A 15,905-nucleotide genomic window follows, 5' to 3' on the forward strand; every position below is an offset into this window, starting at 1 on the left:
CGACAGCGCGGCGCTCCCTCAGCACTGACCCTCCGACAGCGCGGCGCTCCCTCAGCACTGACCCTCCGACAGCGCGGCACTCCCTCAGCACTGACCGTCCGACAGCGCGGCGCTCCCTCAGCACTGACCCTCCGACAGCGCGGCGCTCCCTCAGCACTGATCCTCCGACAGCGCGGCGCTCCCTCAGCACTGACCCTCCGACAGCGTGGCGCTCCCTCAGCACTGACCCTCCGACAGCGTGGCGCTCCCTCAGCACTGACCCTCCGACAGTGCGGCGCTCCCTCAGCGCTGACCCTCCAACAGCGCGGCGCTCCCTCAGCACCGACCCTCTGACAGTGCAGCGCTCCCTCAGCACTGACACCCAGTATTTCTATTTCTTTCTCCCTGATGTGTTTATCCCACTTCCACCCCCACCACATACACCAACACTATTCTCCTCAATCATTCCCTGTTGGAGCTAGTTCCACATTCTCCCCACTCTCTGGGTAAAGAACTTTCCCTCGAACTCCCCCGATTGGATTTATTAGTGACTGTGCCCCTCGTTCTGGTCTCCCACACAAATGGAAACATTTGCTCTAGGTCTGCCTTATCGAAACTCCTGTTGGTTTTTAAGGCCTCTCTCAGGTCACCCCTGAGCCCCTCTTTTCTAGAAAAAAGAGCCCCAGCCCGTTCAACCTTTGCTAAAAGTGCTAATCTCTTGGTTCTGCAATGAATCCTTTTTCGCACCTTCTCCAGAGGGTCAATGCTAGTGTTTGTGATGGAAAGCAGACCTGTGAACAGAAAGCGTATTTAAGGAGAAACGAGGCCTTGGTGAATGGGGGCGACATCAGTCGGTCAGTCAGAAGGCAGGCCGGGCCCCTCTCAGCCTGGAATTCCCCTGTCACACTGCAGCAGGAGTGGAGCCTACCTCAAATCAAGGAGCTAAGACAAGGGGAGGGTACTTACTCACGGAGGGTCCATGCGCCTTCTCACAGTTGGGGCAGTGGTACAAGTCGATCTCTGCCGCCTTGTCCTCCTCCACGCCGACACAGCTGTAAACACAGTCACCGCACGGATAGGTTAACAGCCTGTTCCCTTAACACTGGCACCATATCCATGGGCAGAGATACCCCCAGACTGATATCTGTACACTGACTGGTGTCTCTCAGTCCCCTTTCTCTCAGGGAGATATCTGTACACTGACTGGTGTGTCTCAGTCCTCTCTCTCTCAGGGAGGTATCTGTACACTGACTGGTGTCTCTCAGTCCCTCTCTCTCTCAAGGAGATATCTGTACACTGACTGGTGTCTCTCAGTCCCTCTCTCTCAGGGATATATCTGTACACTGACTGGTGTCCCTCAGTCCCCTTTCTCTCAGGTAGATATCTGCACACTGACTGGTGCCTCTCAGTCCCTCTCTCTCAGGGAGATATCTGTACACTGACTGGTGTCTCTGAGCCCCTCTCTCTCTTCTCACAAGGAGATATCTGCACACTGACTGGTGCCTCTCAGTTCCTCTCTCTCTTCTCACAAGGAGATAGCTGTACACTGACTGGTGTCCCTCAGTCCCTCTCTCTCAGGGAGATAGAACCATAGAGAAGTTACAGCACAGAAGGAGGCCATTCGGCTTATCTTGTCCATGCTAGCCCGAGGACACCCAGGTGCCCTTTCTAATCCCACCTTCCTGCACCCGGCCCATAGCCCTGCAGCTTACAGCACTTAAGGTGCAGATCCAGGTACTTTTTAAAAGAGTTTAGAGTTTCTGCCTCTACCACCAACTTGGGCAGTGAATTCCAGACACCCACTACCCTCTGCGTAAAGAAGTTCTTCCTCATGTTCCCCCGACACCTTCTGCCACTTACCCTGGTTCTAGAATTCTCCATCAAGGGAAACAATTTTATCCTGTCCACTCTATCTATTCCCCTCATAATTTTGTACACCTCTCAGCCCTCTTTGTTCTAAGGAAAATAACCCCAACCTACCCGATCTCTCCTCATAGCTACACTTTTCTAACCCTAGCACAACATTCTTGTAAACCTCCTCTGCACTCTCTCCAGAGCTATTATGTCCTTCCTGTAATGTGGTGACCAGAACTGCGCACAATACTCCAGTTGTGGCCTCACCAGTGTTTTATACAATTCCAACATTATATCCTTACTTTTATATTCTATACCTCTGCCAATGAAGGAGAGCATTCCATATGCCTTCTTTATAACCATGTCTACTTGAACTGCTGCCTTCTGGGACCTGTGTACTTGTACGCCAAGATCTCTCACTTCATCTACCCCTCTTAGTATATTCCCATTTATTTTGTAATCCCTATAACTGTTTGACCTCATACTTCTCTATGTTAAAATCCATCTGCCACTTTACCGCCCACTCCACTAACCCATCTATATTTGTTTGTACATTGACTGGTGTCTCTCAGTCCCCTCTCTCTCAGGGAGATATCTGTACACTGACTGGTGTCTCTCAGTCCCCTCTCTCTCAGGGAGATATCTGTACACTGACTGGTGACTCCCAGTTTCTCTCTCTCTCTCTCAGGGTGATATGTGTACACTGACGGGTGTCTCTCAGTCCCTCTCTCTCAGTGAGATAGTGGCTTGCCATCCAACCCAGCACCAAACCTGCACGACACCGTCCAACCCAACGCCAGCTCTGCACGACCCCGTCCAAGCCAACGCCAGCTCTGCACCACCCCGTCCAAGCCAACGCCAGCTCTGCACCACCCCGTCCAAGCCAACGCCAGCTCTGCACCACCCTGTCCAAGCCATCGTCAGCTCTGCACGACTCCGTCCAAGCCAACGCCAGCTCTGCACCACCCCGTCCAACCCAACACCAACTCTGCACCACCCCGTCCAAGCCAATGCCAACTCTGCACCACCCCGTCCAACCCAATGCCAGCTCTGCACGACCCCGTCCAACCCAACACCAACTCTGTACGACTCTGTCCAACCCAGCACCAACTCTGTACGACTCCGTCCAACCCAACACCAACTCTGCACCACCCCGTCCAAGCCATCAACAGCTCTGTACGACCCTGTCCAAGCCAACACCAGCTCCGTACGACCCCGTCCAAGCCAACATCAGCTCTGTATGACTCCGTCCAAGCCAACGACAGCTCTGCACAACCCCGTCCAAGCCAATGTCAGCTCTGCACGACCCTGTTCAACCCAACGCCAGCTTTGCACGACCCCATTCAACCAAACGTCAACTCTACATGACTCCGTCCAACCCAATGTGAACTATGTACGACTCCGTCCAACCCAAAGCCAGCTCTGTACGACCCCGTCCAACCCAAAGTCAACTCTGCACAACCCTGTCCAAGCCAACGCCAACTCTGCACCACCCCCTCCAAGACAACGCCAACTCTGCACCACACCGTCCAAGCCAACGCCAGCTCTGCATTACCCCGTCCAACCCAACAGCAACTCTGTACGATTCCGTCCAACCCAACACCAATTCTGCACCACCCCGTCCAAGCCATCGCCAGCTCTGTACGACCCTGTCCAAGCCAACACCAGCACCGTACGACCCCGTCCAAGCCAACATCAGCTCTGCACGACTCCGTCCAAGCCAACGACAGCCCTGCACGACTCCGTCCAAGCCAACGACAGCTCTGCACGACTCCGTCCAAGCCAACGACAGCTCTGCACGACTCCGTCCAAGCCAACGACAGCTCTGCACGACTCCGTCCAAGCCAACGACAGCTCTGCACGACTCCGTCCAAGCCAACGACAGCTCTGCACGACTCCGTCCAAGCCAACGACAGCTCTGCACGACTCCGTCCAAGCCAACGACAGCTCTGCACGACTCCGTCCAAGCCAACGACAGCTCTGCACGACTCCGTCCAAGCCAACGACAGCTCTGCACGACTCCGTCCAAGCCAACGACAGCTCTGCACGACTCCGTCCAAGCCAACGACAGCTCTGCACGACTCCGTCCAACCCAACATCAGCTCTGCACGACCCCGTCCAACCCAACGCCAGCTCTGTACGACCCCGTCCAAGCCAACGTCAACTCTGCACGACCCCGTCCAAGCCAACGTCAACTCTGCACGACCCCGTCCAAGCCAACGTCAGCTCTGCACGACCCCGTCCAAGCCAACGTCAGCTCTGCACGACTCCGTCCAACCCAACCCCAGCTCTGTACGACCCCGTCCAACCCAACGCCAGCTCTGTACGACCCCGTCCAACCCAACGCCAGCTCTGTACGACCCCTGTCCAACCCAACGCCACCTCTGTACGACCCTGTCTAACCCAATGCCACCTCTGTACGACCCTGTCCAACCCAACGCCACCTCTGTACGACCCTGTCTAACCCAATGCCACCTCTGTACGACCCTGTCCAACCCAACGCCACCTCTGTACGACCCTGTCTAACCCAACGCCACCTCTGTACGACCCCGTCCAACCCAACGCCACCTCTGTACGACCCCGTCCAACCCAACATCAACTCTGTACGACCCCGTCCAATCCAATGTGAACTATGTACGACCCCGAGCAACCCAATGTGAACTATGTACGACCCCGAGCAACCCAATGTGAACTCTCTACAGCATGAATGTGAACAGTCATTGATCTTGTTTAACCTTATGCCAAGACACACATCCACATCCTAGCCATATAAATACTGTGGCTACAAGTGCAGGTCAGAGGCTCGGAACCCTGCAATGAGTAACTCACGTCCTACCTGTCCACCAGCTACAGGGCACAATTCAGGAGTGGATGGAATACTCTCTGCTTGTCTGGATGAGTGCAGCTCCAACAACACTCAAGAAGCTTGACACTATGCAGGGCAAAGCGGCCCCCTTGATTGGCACCCCCATCCACCACCTTCAACATTTACTCCCTCCAACAGCGACGCACAGGGGCAGCAGTGTGTGTGCCATCTACAAGATGCACTGCAGCAGCTCACCAAGGCTCCTCCGATCGCACCTTCCAAACACACCACCTCTACCATCTAGAAGGACAAGGGCAACAGGCACATGGGAACACCACCGCCTGCAAGTTCCTCCTACGAGCCACTCACCATCCTGACTTGGAAATATTTCCTTCACTGTCAATGGGTCAAAATCCAGGAACTCCCTCCCAACAGCACTGTGGGTGTACCTACACCACACGGGGTGCAGCGCTTCAAAATGGCAGCTCACCACCACCTTCTAAAGCGGCAATTAGGGATGGGCAAATAAATGCCGGCCTAGCCAGCGATGCCCACATCCCATGAACGAATAAAAAAAACCAGTATTTATACAACTCTATGAATCTCTTTAAAGGCGTTGTTCTTAATTCAGTTATCACATTTGTAATAAGTCTGCAAAATTGTCAAAGAGAAGGCTCTGGATATTCCGGCACAGTATACACAAGGCAACTCTGTCCACTCTGCTCCTGTACAGCCTGCGCACGTACCATATTGCCTTGTGTGTCTTTCCCTGCTTGTATTCAGTACAAGGGTAGCCCAGAACCAGAAACCATACTCCCCAACTCTGCACAGCTCACACCCCCAAATGGCTCGTCTGTGGCTGGACTATCTCAGCCCAGCGGGAACCCACCCTGGAAAACTAGGAAGCCTTCTGTATCGAACCAGACACAAACCCCCAGTCAATCCTGCCCTGTTCCACCCGGGAACACAGTCCCGCAGTCACCTCCACACACATTCACTAGCCTCACGGGGAGGGGGTTTATTTTGAGTGAGGTGGTTTAATTTGGGTGGGGGGGGTGGGGGGGGGAGGGTTTATTTTGGGGAGGGGATTTGTTTTGGCAGCTTATTAAGGGGTTTATTTATGGGGATGTGGTTTATTATGGGTGTGGGTTTATTTATGGGGGTGAGGGTTTATTATGGGGTGTGGGTTTATTTATGGAGGTGTGGGTTTATTATGGGGCAGTGGGTTTATTTATGGGGGTTGGGGTTTATTACAGGGTTTATTTAGGCCATAAGACGTAGGAGCAGATGTAGGCCGTTCAGCCCATCAAGTCTGCTCCACCATTCAATGAGATCATGACTGATCTAATAATCCTTAGCTCCACTTTCCTGCCTTTTCCCCATAACCCTTGATTCCCTTACTGATTAAAAACATGTCTATCTCAGCCTTGAATATACTCAACGACCCAGCCTCTACAGTCCTCTGCGTTAAAGAATTCCACAAATTCACTACCCTCAGAAAGAAGAAATTCCCCCTCATCTGTGTCTTAAATGGGCACCCCCTTACTCTGAGATTATGCCCTCTGGTCCTAGACTCTCCCACAAGGGGAAACAACCTCTCAGCATTTACCCTGTCAAGCCCCCTAAGAATCTTAAATGTTTCAATAAGGTCATCTCTCATTCTTCTAAACTCCAATGAATACAGGCCCAACCAACTCAACCTCTCCTCATAAGAAAATCCCTCCATACCCGGGATCAACCTAGTGAACCTTCTCTGGGCTGCCTCCAATGCCAGTATATCTTTCCTCAGATAAGGAAACCAAAACTGTTCACCGTATTCTAGGGGTGGTCTAACTAGCGCCTTGTATAGTTTTAGCAAGACTTCCCTTCTTTTTTTACACCATTCCCTTTGGAATAAAGGCCAACATTCCATTTGCCTTCCCTATTACCTGTTGAACTTGTATGTTAGCATTTTGTGATTCATGCACAAGGACCCCCAAATTGTTTAAACAATATTCAGCTCCTCTATCCTTCCTGCCAAAGTGCATAACCTCACATTTTCCCACATTATATTCCATCTGCCAAGTTTTTGCCCACTCACTTAACCTGTCTATATCCCTCTGTAGACTCTTTGTGTCATCCTCAACACTTGCCTTCCCACTTATTTTTGTGTCATCCACAAACTTGCCAATAGTACATTCACTTCCCTCATCCAAGTCATTAATATATATTGTAAATAATTGTGGCTCCAGCACTGATCCCTGTGGCACTCCACTAGTTACAGGTTGCCATCTCGAAAATGCCCCTCTTATCCCAACTTTCTGTCTTCTATTAATTAGCCAATCCTCTATCCAACACCATGGGCTCTTATCTTATTAAGTAGCTTTATGTGCGGTACCTTATCGAATGCCTTTTGGAAATCCAAATATATTACATCCACTGGTTCCCCTTTATCTATCCTGCTTGTTACCTCCTCAAAGAATTCTAATAAACTTGTCAGATATGATTTCTCCTTCATGAAGCCATGCTGACTGCTTGATTATATTATGTGTTTCTAAATGCTCTGCTGTTACATCCTTTATAATAAACTCCAGTACTTTCCCAATGACAGATGTTAAACGAGCTGGCCTATAGTTAACTGTTTTTTGGGGATGGGAGTTTATTATGGGGACTATTTATGGGGGCTGTAGGTTTATTTATGGGGGTGCAGGTTAATTAAGTCTTTATTATTTATGTAGGGTTTATTTAGGTGTACGTTGTTTATGGTGTATTTATGAGGGGTTTAGGTGTATTTGGGGTTGTGCAGGTTTATTTATTTCGCAGGCCCAGGAGGGTTCTCCCTCTCCCTTCTCTGTTTCGTATTTATGGAATTTATTATTAATGGGGTTTTGGTGGAGGGTGTTATTATTTATGAGGTTTGTTGGGAGGAGGGGTTTAATTATTCCTGGGGTTTGTTGGGAGGAGGGGGTTTATTATTTATGGGATTTGTTGAGGGGAGGGGGTTTATTATTTATGGGGTTTGTTGGGGGGAGGGGGTTTATTATTTATGGGGTTTGTTGGGGGAGGGGGTTTATTATTTATGGGGTTAGTTGAGGGAGGGGGTTTATTATTTATGGGGTTTGTTGGGGGAGGGGGTTTATTATTTATGGGGTTTGTTGGGGGAGGGGGTTTATTATTTATGGGGTTTTGTATTTATCGGGGGAGGGGGTTTACTATTTATCAGGTTTATTTTAGGGTTTATTATTTATGGGGTTTAATATTTATTGGGGGAGGGTGTTTACTATTTTTCGGGTTTATTATTTACTGGGTTTGTTTTAGGGCTTATCATTTTTCGGGTTTATTACTTATTGGGGTAAGGGTTTTATTAGTTATGGGATTTATTATTTATGGGGTTTATTATTCATTGGGGGAGGGGGTTTATTATTTATGGGATTTATTTTAGGGTTTATCATTTATGGGTTTATTATTTATTGAGAAGGTGGTTTATTATTTATGGGGTTTGTTTTAGGGTTTATTATTTATTCAGGATGGGGTTTATAATTTATTTGGGATGGGGTTTATTATTTATTCGGGGTCGGGTTTATTATTAGGGTTTATTATTTATGATGTTTACTATTTATTGGGGAGGGGGTTTATTAGTTATGGGGTTTATTATTTTTGGGGTAGAGGTTATTATTTATCATGTTTATTATGAGGTATGGGGTATATTTTAGGATTTATTATTTATGGGGTTTGTTGGGGGAGGGAGTTTATTATTTATGGGGTTTATTATTCATTGGGGGAGGGGCTTTATTATTTATGGTGCTCTTATTTTAGGGTTTATCAGTTATGGGATTTATTATTCATTGGGGAGGGGGTTTATTATTTATGGCATTTATTTTAGGGTTTACCATTTATGGGGTTTATTATTTGTTGGGGGGAGGGGATTTATTTATGGGGTTTATTATTTATGGGGTTGATTACTCATTGGGGAGGGGGTTTAATTTATGGGGTTTATTTTAGGATTTATTATTTATTGGGGGAGAGGGTTTATTATTTTAGGATTTATTATTTATTGGGGGGGTTTATTATTTTATGGTTTATTAGTTATTGGGGAGGGAGTTATTTATGGGTGTATTATTTATGGGGGCTGAGGGGTTTATTATTTTGAGTTTATTATTTATTGGGGACAAGGATTTATTGTTTATGGTTTATTATTTATTGGGGAGGAGTTATTTATGGGTTTATTATTTTGAGTTTATTATTTATGGGGGGGTGGGGGTTTATTATTAATGCAGTTTATTATTTTGGGGGGAGGGGTTTATTTTTTATGGGTTTATTATTTATGCAGTTTATTATTTTGGGGGGAGGGGGTTTATTATTTTAGGGTTTATAATTTATGGGTGAGGGGATTTATTATTTATGGAGTGAGGGGTTTATTATTTGTGGATTTAATATTTATGGGGGAGGGTATTTATTATTTATGGGGTGAGGGGTTTAGTTTTTGTGGGTCAAGGGGTTTGTTATTTATGGGGTGAGGGGTTTATTATTTATTGGTTTATTATTTATGGGGTGAGAGGTTTATTATTGGTGGGGGCAGGAGGTTTATTATTTGTGGGGTTTATTATTTTTGGGGGCAGGAGGTTTATTATTTGTGGGGGCAGGAGGTTTATTATTTGTGGGGTTTATTATTTATGGGGTGAGGTTTATTATTGGTGGGGGCAGGAGGTTTATTATTTGTGGGGTTTATTATTTATGGGGGCAGGAGGTTTATTATTTGTGGGGTTTATTATGTATGGGGACAGGAGGCTTATTATTTGAGGGGTTTATTATTTATGGGGGCAGGAGGTTTATTATTTGTGGGGTTTATTATTTATGGGGGCAGGAGGTTTATTATTTGAGGGGTTTATTATTTATGGGGGCAGGAGGTTTATTATTTGTGGGGGCAGGGGGTTTATTACTGGTGGGGTTTATTATTTATGGGGGCAAGAGGTTTATTATTTATGGGGGCAGGAGGTTTATTATTTATGCGGGCAGGAGGTTTATTGTTCGGTGGGGTTTATTATTTATGGGGACAGGAGGTTTATTATTTGTGGGGTTTATTATTTATGGGGGCAGGAGGTTTATCATTTGTGGGGTTTATTATTTATGGGGGCAGGAGGTTTATCATTTGTGGGGTTTATTATTTATGGGGACAGGGGAATTATTATTTGTGGGGGTTTATTATTTATGGGCCAGGCGGTTTAATATTTGTGGGAGCAGGGGATTCATTATTTGTGAGGTTTATTATTTATGGGGGCAGTAGGTTTATTATTTATGGGGGCAGTAGTTTTATTATTTATGGGGACAGGGAGTTTATTATTTGTGGGGTTTATTATTTATGGGGGCAGGAGGTTTATTATTTGTGGGGTTTATTATTGATGGGACAGTAGGTTTATTATTTGTGGGGTTTATTATTTATGGGGGCAGGAGGTTTATTATTTGTGGGGTTTATTATTTATGGGGGCAGGAGGTTTATCATTTGTGGGGTTTATTATTTATGGGGGCAGGAGGTTTATTATTTGTGGGGTTTATTATTTATGGGGGCAGGAGGTTTATCATTTGTGGGGTTTATTATTTATGGGGGCAGGAGGTTTATCATTTGTGGGGTTTATTATTTATGGGGACAGGGGATTTATTATTTGTGGGGGTTTATTATTTATGGGCCAGGAGGTTTATTATTTGTGGGGTTTATTATTTGTGGGGGCAGGGGATTCATTATTTGTGAGGTTTATTATTTATGGGGGCAGTAGGTTTATTATTTATGGGGGCAGTAGGTTTATTATTTATGGGGACAGGGAGTTTATTATTTGTGGGGTTTATTATTTATGGGGGCAGGAGGTTTATTATTTGTGGGGTTTATTATTTATAGGGGCAGGAGGTTTATTATTTGTGGGGTTTATTATTTATGGGGGCAGGAGGTTTATTATTTGTGGGGTTTATTATTTATGGGGGCAGGAGGTTTATTATTTGTGGGGTTCATTATTTATGGGGGCAGGAGGTTTATTATTTGTGGGGCTTATTATTTATGGGGGCAGGAGGTTTATTATTTGAGGGGGTTATTATTTATGGGGGCATGAGGTTTATTATTTGTGGGGGCAGGGGGTTTATTACTGGTGGGGTTTATTATTTATGGGGGCAGGAGGTTTATTATTTGTGGGGTTTATTATTTATGGGGACAGGAGGTTTATTATTTGAGGGGTTTATTATTTATGGGGGCAGAAAGTTTATTACTTGTGGGGGCAGGGGGTTTATTATTTGTGGGGTTTATTATTTATGGGGGCAGGAGGTTTATTATTTGTGAATTTATTATTTATAGGGGCAGGAGGTTTATTATTTGTGGGGTTTATTATTTATGGGGACAGGAGGTTTATTATTTGTGAGGTTTATTATTTATGGGGGCAGGAGGTTTATTATTTGTGGGGATTATTATTTATGGGGGCAGGTAGTTTATTATTTGTGGTGTTTATTATGTATGGGGGCAGGAGGTTTATTATTTGTGGGGTTTATTATTTATGGGGGCAGGAGGTTTATTATTTATAGGGTTTATTATTTATGCGGGCAGGAGGTTTATTGTTTGTGGGGTTTATTATTTATGGGGGCAGGAGGTTTATTGTTTGTGGGGTTTATTATTTACGGGGGCAGGAGGTTTATCATTTGTGGGGTTTATTATTTATGGGGACAGGGGATTTATTATTTGTGGGGGTTTATTATTTATGGGCCAGGAGGTTTATTATTTGTGGGGTTTATTATATGTGGGGGCAGGGGATTCATTATTTGTGAGTTTTATTATTTATGGGGGCAGTAGGTTTATTATTTATGGGGGCAGTAGGTTTATTATTTATGGGGACAGTGAGTTTATTATTTGTGGGGTTTATTATTTATGGGGGCAGGAGGTTTACTATTTGTGGGGTTTATTATTTATGGGGGCAGGAGGTTTATCATTTGTGGGGTTTATTATTTATGGGGGCAGGAGGTTTATCCTTTGTGGGGTTTATTATTTATGGGGGCAGGGGGTTTATTATTTATGGGTACAGGAGGTTTATTATTTGTGGGGTTTATTATTTATGGGGGCAGGAGGTTTATTATTTGTGGGGTTTATTATTTATGGGGGCAGGAGGTTTATTATTTGTGGGGTTTATTATTTATGGGGGCAGGGTGTTTATTATTTGTCGGGTTTATTATTTATGGGGGCAGGAGGTTTATTATTTGTGGGGTTTATTATTCATGGGGGCAGGTGGTTTATTATTTGTGGGGTTTATTATGTATGGGGGCAGGAGGTTTATTATTTGTGGGGTTTATTATGTATGGGGGCAGGAGGTTTATTATTTGTGGGGTTTATTATTTATGGGGGTAGGAGGTTTGTTATTTGTGGGGTTTATTATGTACGGGGGCAGGAGGTTTATTTGTGGGGTTTATTATTTATGGGGGCAGGAAGTTTATTATTTATGGGGGCAGGAGGTTTATTATTTATGGGGGCAGGAGGTTTATTATTTGTGGGGTTTATTATTTATGGGGGCAGGAGGTTTATTATTTGTGGTGTTTATTATTTATGGGGGCAGGAGGTTTATTATTTGTGAGGTTTATTATGTATGTGGGCAGGAGGTTTATTATTTGTGGGGGTTTATTATTTATGGGGGCAGGAGGTTTGTTATTTGTGGGGCTTATTATGTATGAGGGCAGGAGGTTTATTATTTGTGGGGTTTATTATTTATGGGGGCAGGAAGTTTATTATGTATGGGGGCAGGAGGTTTATTATTTATGGGGGCAGGTTTATTATTTGTGGGGTTTATTATGTATGGGGGCAGGAGGTTTATTATTTTTGGGGTTTATTATTTATGGGGGCAGGAGGTTTATTATTTGTGGTGTTTATTATTTATGGAGGCAGGAGGTTTATTATTTGTGAGGTTTGTTATGTATGGGGGCAGGAGGTTTATTATTTGTGGGGTTTATTATTTATGGGGGCAGGAGGTTTATTATTTGTGGTGTTTATTATTTATGGAGGCAGGAGGTTTATTATTTGTGAGGTTTATTATGTATGGGGGCAGGAGGTTTATTATTTGTGGGGGTTTATTATTTATGGGGGCAGGAGGTTTGTTATTTGTGGGATTTATTATGTATGGGGGCAGGAGGTTTATTATTTGTGGGGTTTATTATTTATGGGGGCAGGAAGTTTATTATGTATGGGGGCAGGAGGTTTATTATTTATGGGGGCAGGTTTATTATTTGTGGGGTTTATTATGTATGGGGGCAGGATTTTTATTATTTGTGGGGTTTATTAATTATGGGGCAGGAGGTTTATTATTTGTGAGGTTTATTATGTATGGGGGCAGGAGGTTTATTATTTGTGGGGTTTATTATGTATGGGGGCAGGAGGTTTATTATTTGTGGGGTTTATTATTTATGGGGGCAGGAAGTTTATTATGTATGGGGGCAGGAGGTTTATTATTTATGGGGGCAGGTTTATTATTTGTGGGGTTTATTATGTATGGGGGCAGGAGGTTTATTATTTGTGGGGTTTATTATTTATGGGGGCAGGAGGTTTATTATTTGTGAGGTTTATTATGTATGGGGGCAGGAGGTTTATTATTTGTGGGGTTTATTATGTATGGGGGCAGGAGGTTTATTATTTTTGGGGTTTATTATTTATGGGGGCAGGAGGTTTATTATTTGTGGTGTTTATTATTTATGGAGGCAGGAGGTTTATTATTTGTGAGGTTTATTATGTATGGGGGCAGGAGGTTTATTATTTGTGGGGGTTTATTATTTATGGGGGCAGGAGGTTTGTTATTTGTGGGGTTTATTATGTATGGGGACAGGAGGTTTATTATTTGTGGGGTTTATTATTTATGGGGGCAGGAAGTTTATTATGTATGGGGGCAGGAGGTTTATTATTTATGGGGTCAGGTTTATTATTTGTGGGGTTTATTATGTATGGGGGCAGGAGGTTTATTATTTGTGGGGTTTATTATTTATGGGGGCAGGAGGTTTATTATTTGTGAGGTTTATTATGTATGGGGGCAGGAGGTTTATTATTTGTGGGGTTTATTATGTATGGGGGCAGGAGGTTTATTATTTTTGGGGTTTATTATTTATGGGGGCAGGAGGTTTATTATTTGTGGTGTTTATTATTTATGGAGGCAGGAGGTTTATTATTTGTGAGGTTTATTATGTATGGGGGCAGGAGGTTTATTATTTGTGGGGGTTTATTATTTATGGGGGCAGGAGGTTTGTTATTTGTGGGGTTTATTATGTATGGGGGCAGGAGGTTTATTATTTGTGGGGTTTATTATTTATGGGGGCAGGAAGTTTATTATGTATGGGGGCAGGAGGTTTATTATTTATGGGGGCAGGTTTATTATTTGTGGGGTTTATTATGTATGGGGGCAGGAGGTTTATTATTTGTGGGGTTTATTATTTATGGGGGCAGGAGGTTTATTATTTGTGAGGTTTATTATGTATGGGGGCAGGAGGTTTATTATTTATGGGGTTTATTATGTATGGGGGCAGGAGGTTTATTATTTATGGGCGCAGGTTTATTATTTGTGGGGTTTATTATGTATGGGGGCAGGAGGTTTATTATTTGTGCGGATTTATTATGTATGGGGGCAGGAGGTTTATTATTTGTGAGGTTTATTATGTATGGGGGCAGGAGGTTTATTATTTATGGGGTTTATTATGTATGGGGGCAGGAGGTTTATTATTTATGGGCGCAGGTTTATTATTTGTGGGGTTTATTATGTATGGGGGCAGGAGGTTTATTATTTGTGCGGATTTATTATGTATGGTGGCAGGAGGTTTATTATTTGTGAGGTTTATTATGTATGGGGGCAGGAGGTTTATTATTTATGGGGTTTATTATTTATGGGGGCAGGAAGTTTATTATGTATGGGGGCAGGAGGTTTATTATTTATGGGGGCAGGTTTATTATTTGTGGGGTTTATTATGTATGGGGGCAGGAGGTTTATTATTTGTGCGGATTTATTATGTATGGTGGCAGGAGGTTTATTATTTGTGAGGTTTATTATGTATGGGGGCAGGAGGTTTATTATTTATGGGGTTTATTATGTATGGGGGCAGGAGGTTTATTATTTATGGGCGCAGGTTTATTATTTGTGGGGTTTATTATGTATGGGGGCAGGAGGTTTATTATTTGTGCGGATTTATTATGTATGGGGGCAGGACGTTTATTATTTGTGGGGTTTATTATTTAGGGGGGCAGGAGGTTTATTATTTGTGAGGTTTATTATTTGTGGGGGCAGGAGGTTTACTATTTGTGGGGTTTATTATTTGTGGGGGCAGGAGGTTTATTATTTGTGGGGTTTATTATTTATGGGGGCAGGAGGTTTGTTATTTGTGGGGTTTATTATGTATGGGGGCAGGAGGTTTATTTATTTCCCAGGCCCAGGGGACCCGCCCCCCTCGCTCTGTCAACAATCCCCTCTCCCTCCACACAGCCCTGAAGCCCGAGGCCTCCCCTCGCTCACCTGCCGTGGAACCAGTCCTGACACACATCGCACTCGATCATGAAGCGGGTCACATCGTACGGTAACCGGCAGAGGCAGTAAACCGGCACCGACGCCATTGTCCCGGGGGCCAGGGGCCGAGCACCGGGCTCCAGTCCGCACATTCCACTGAGCCCGGCGGGGGGGGGGGCCACCCGCTCTGTCGCTCTCCGTTAAAGGAACACCCGAGCCCGCCGAAATCAGAATAAAACCCCGGGAATATTCAGCCAGAACTTATTCATTTCCATAAAGTTAAAAGTTAAATCGCTCCGTTCCCATTCGCACTTTCGTCGCAGCGGCGGAGGCTCCTAATCCACCCATCCATCCCCGGGCCGCACTTTCCACAGCGCCGACCTGTCACCCTCTCACCCCTTATTCAAAGAACTCCGCATCCCTCGCTCCACCGCCGCCATCAGAATAATACCCCGAGAATATTCACCCCCAGAATTATTAATTTTGATGGAGCTATAACTGAAATCGCTCCGTTCCCATTCGCACTTTCGCGGAAGCGGCGGAGACTTCCAATCCCGGCCCGCACTTTCCACGATACCCGGCGGCGCCCCTTCTCACTTTTTGTTAAAGGTACACCTGACCTCGCCACAATCAGAATAATAGCTGGGGGTTATTCAACCAGGATTTATTTATTTCCATAGCTTTAACATTGAAATCGCTCCATTCCCATTCGCACTTTCGTCGCGGCGGACACTCCGCATCCACCAATCCCGTTCCCGGGCTGCACATTCCTCACAACCGGGCGGCTCCGC

At 45.0% G+C, this 15,905-nt stretch overlaps 1 protein-coding gene across 3 annotated transcripts in view; it reads right to left on the bottom strand.

Annotated features, from left to right (window-relative positions):
• Positions 1–15,399, bottom strand: part of phf8 (PHD finger protein 8) — a 51,633-nt gene extending 36,234 nt beyond the window's left edge. For 2 of the 3 annotated variants that reach the window (XM_041179584.1, XM_041179583.1), the window contains exons 1-2: positions 15,124–15,399; positions 946–1,031 (exon numbers count right to left, since the gene is read on the bottom strand). In XM_041179584.1, coding sequence (XP_041035518.1) covers positions 946–1,031; positions 15,124–15,266 — 229 coding nt within the window. In that variant the 5' untranslated portion in view covers positions 15,267–15,399. The remainder of the gene's footprint in view (positions 1–945; positions 1,032–15,123) is intronic. The other variant, XM_041179585.1, reaches the window with a different exon arrangement.
• Positions 15,400–15,905: the final 506 nt, after the last annotated feature.

Source organism: Carcharodon carcharias, chromosome 35 (genome assembly GCF_017639515.1).
Source record: "Carcharodon carcharias isolate sCarCar2 chromosome 35, sCarCar2.pri, whole genome shotgun sequence".
NCBI lineage: Eukaryota > Metazoa > Chordata > Chondrichthyes > Lamniformes > Lamnidae > Carcharodon > Carcharodon carcharias.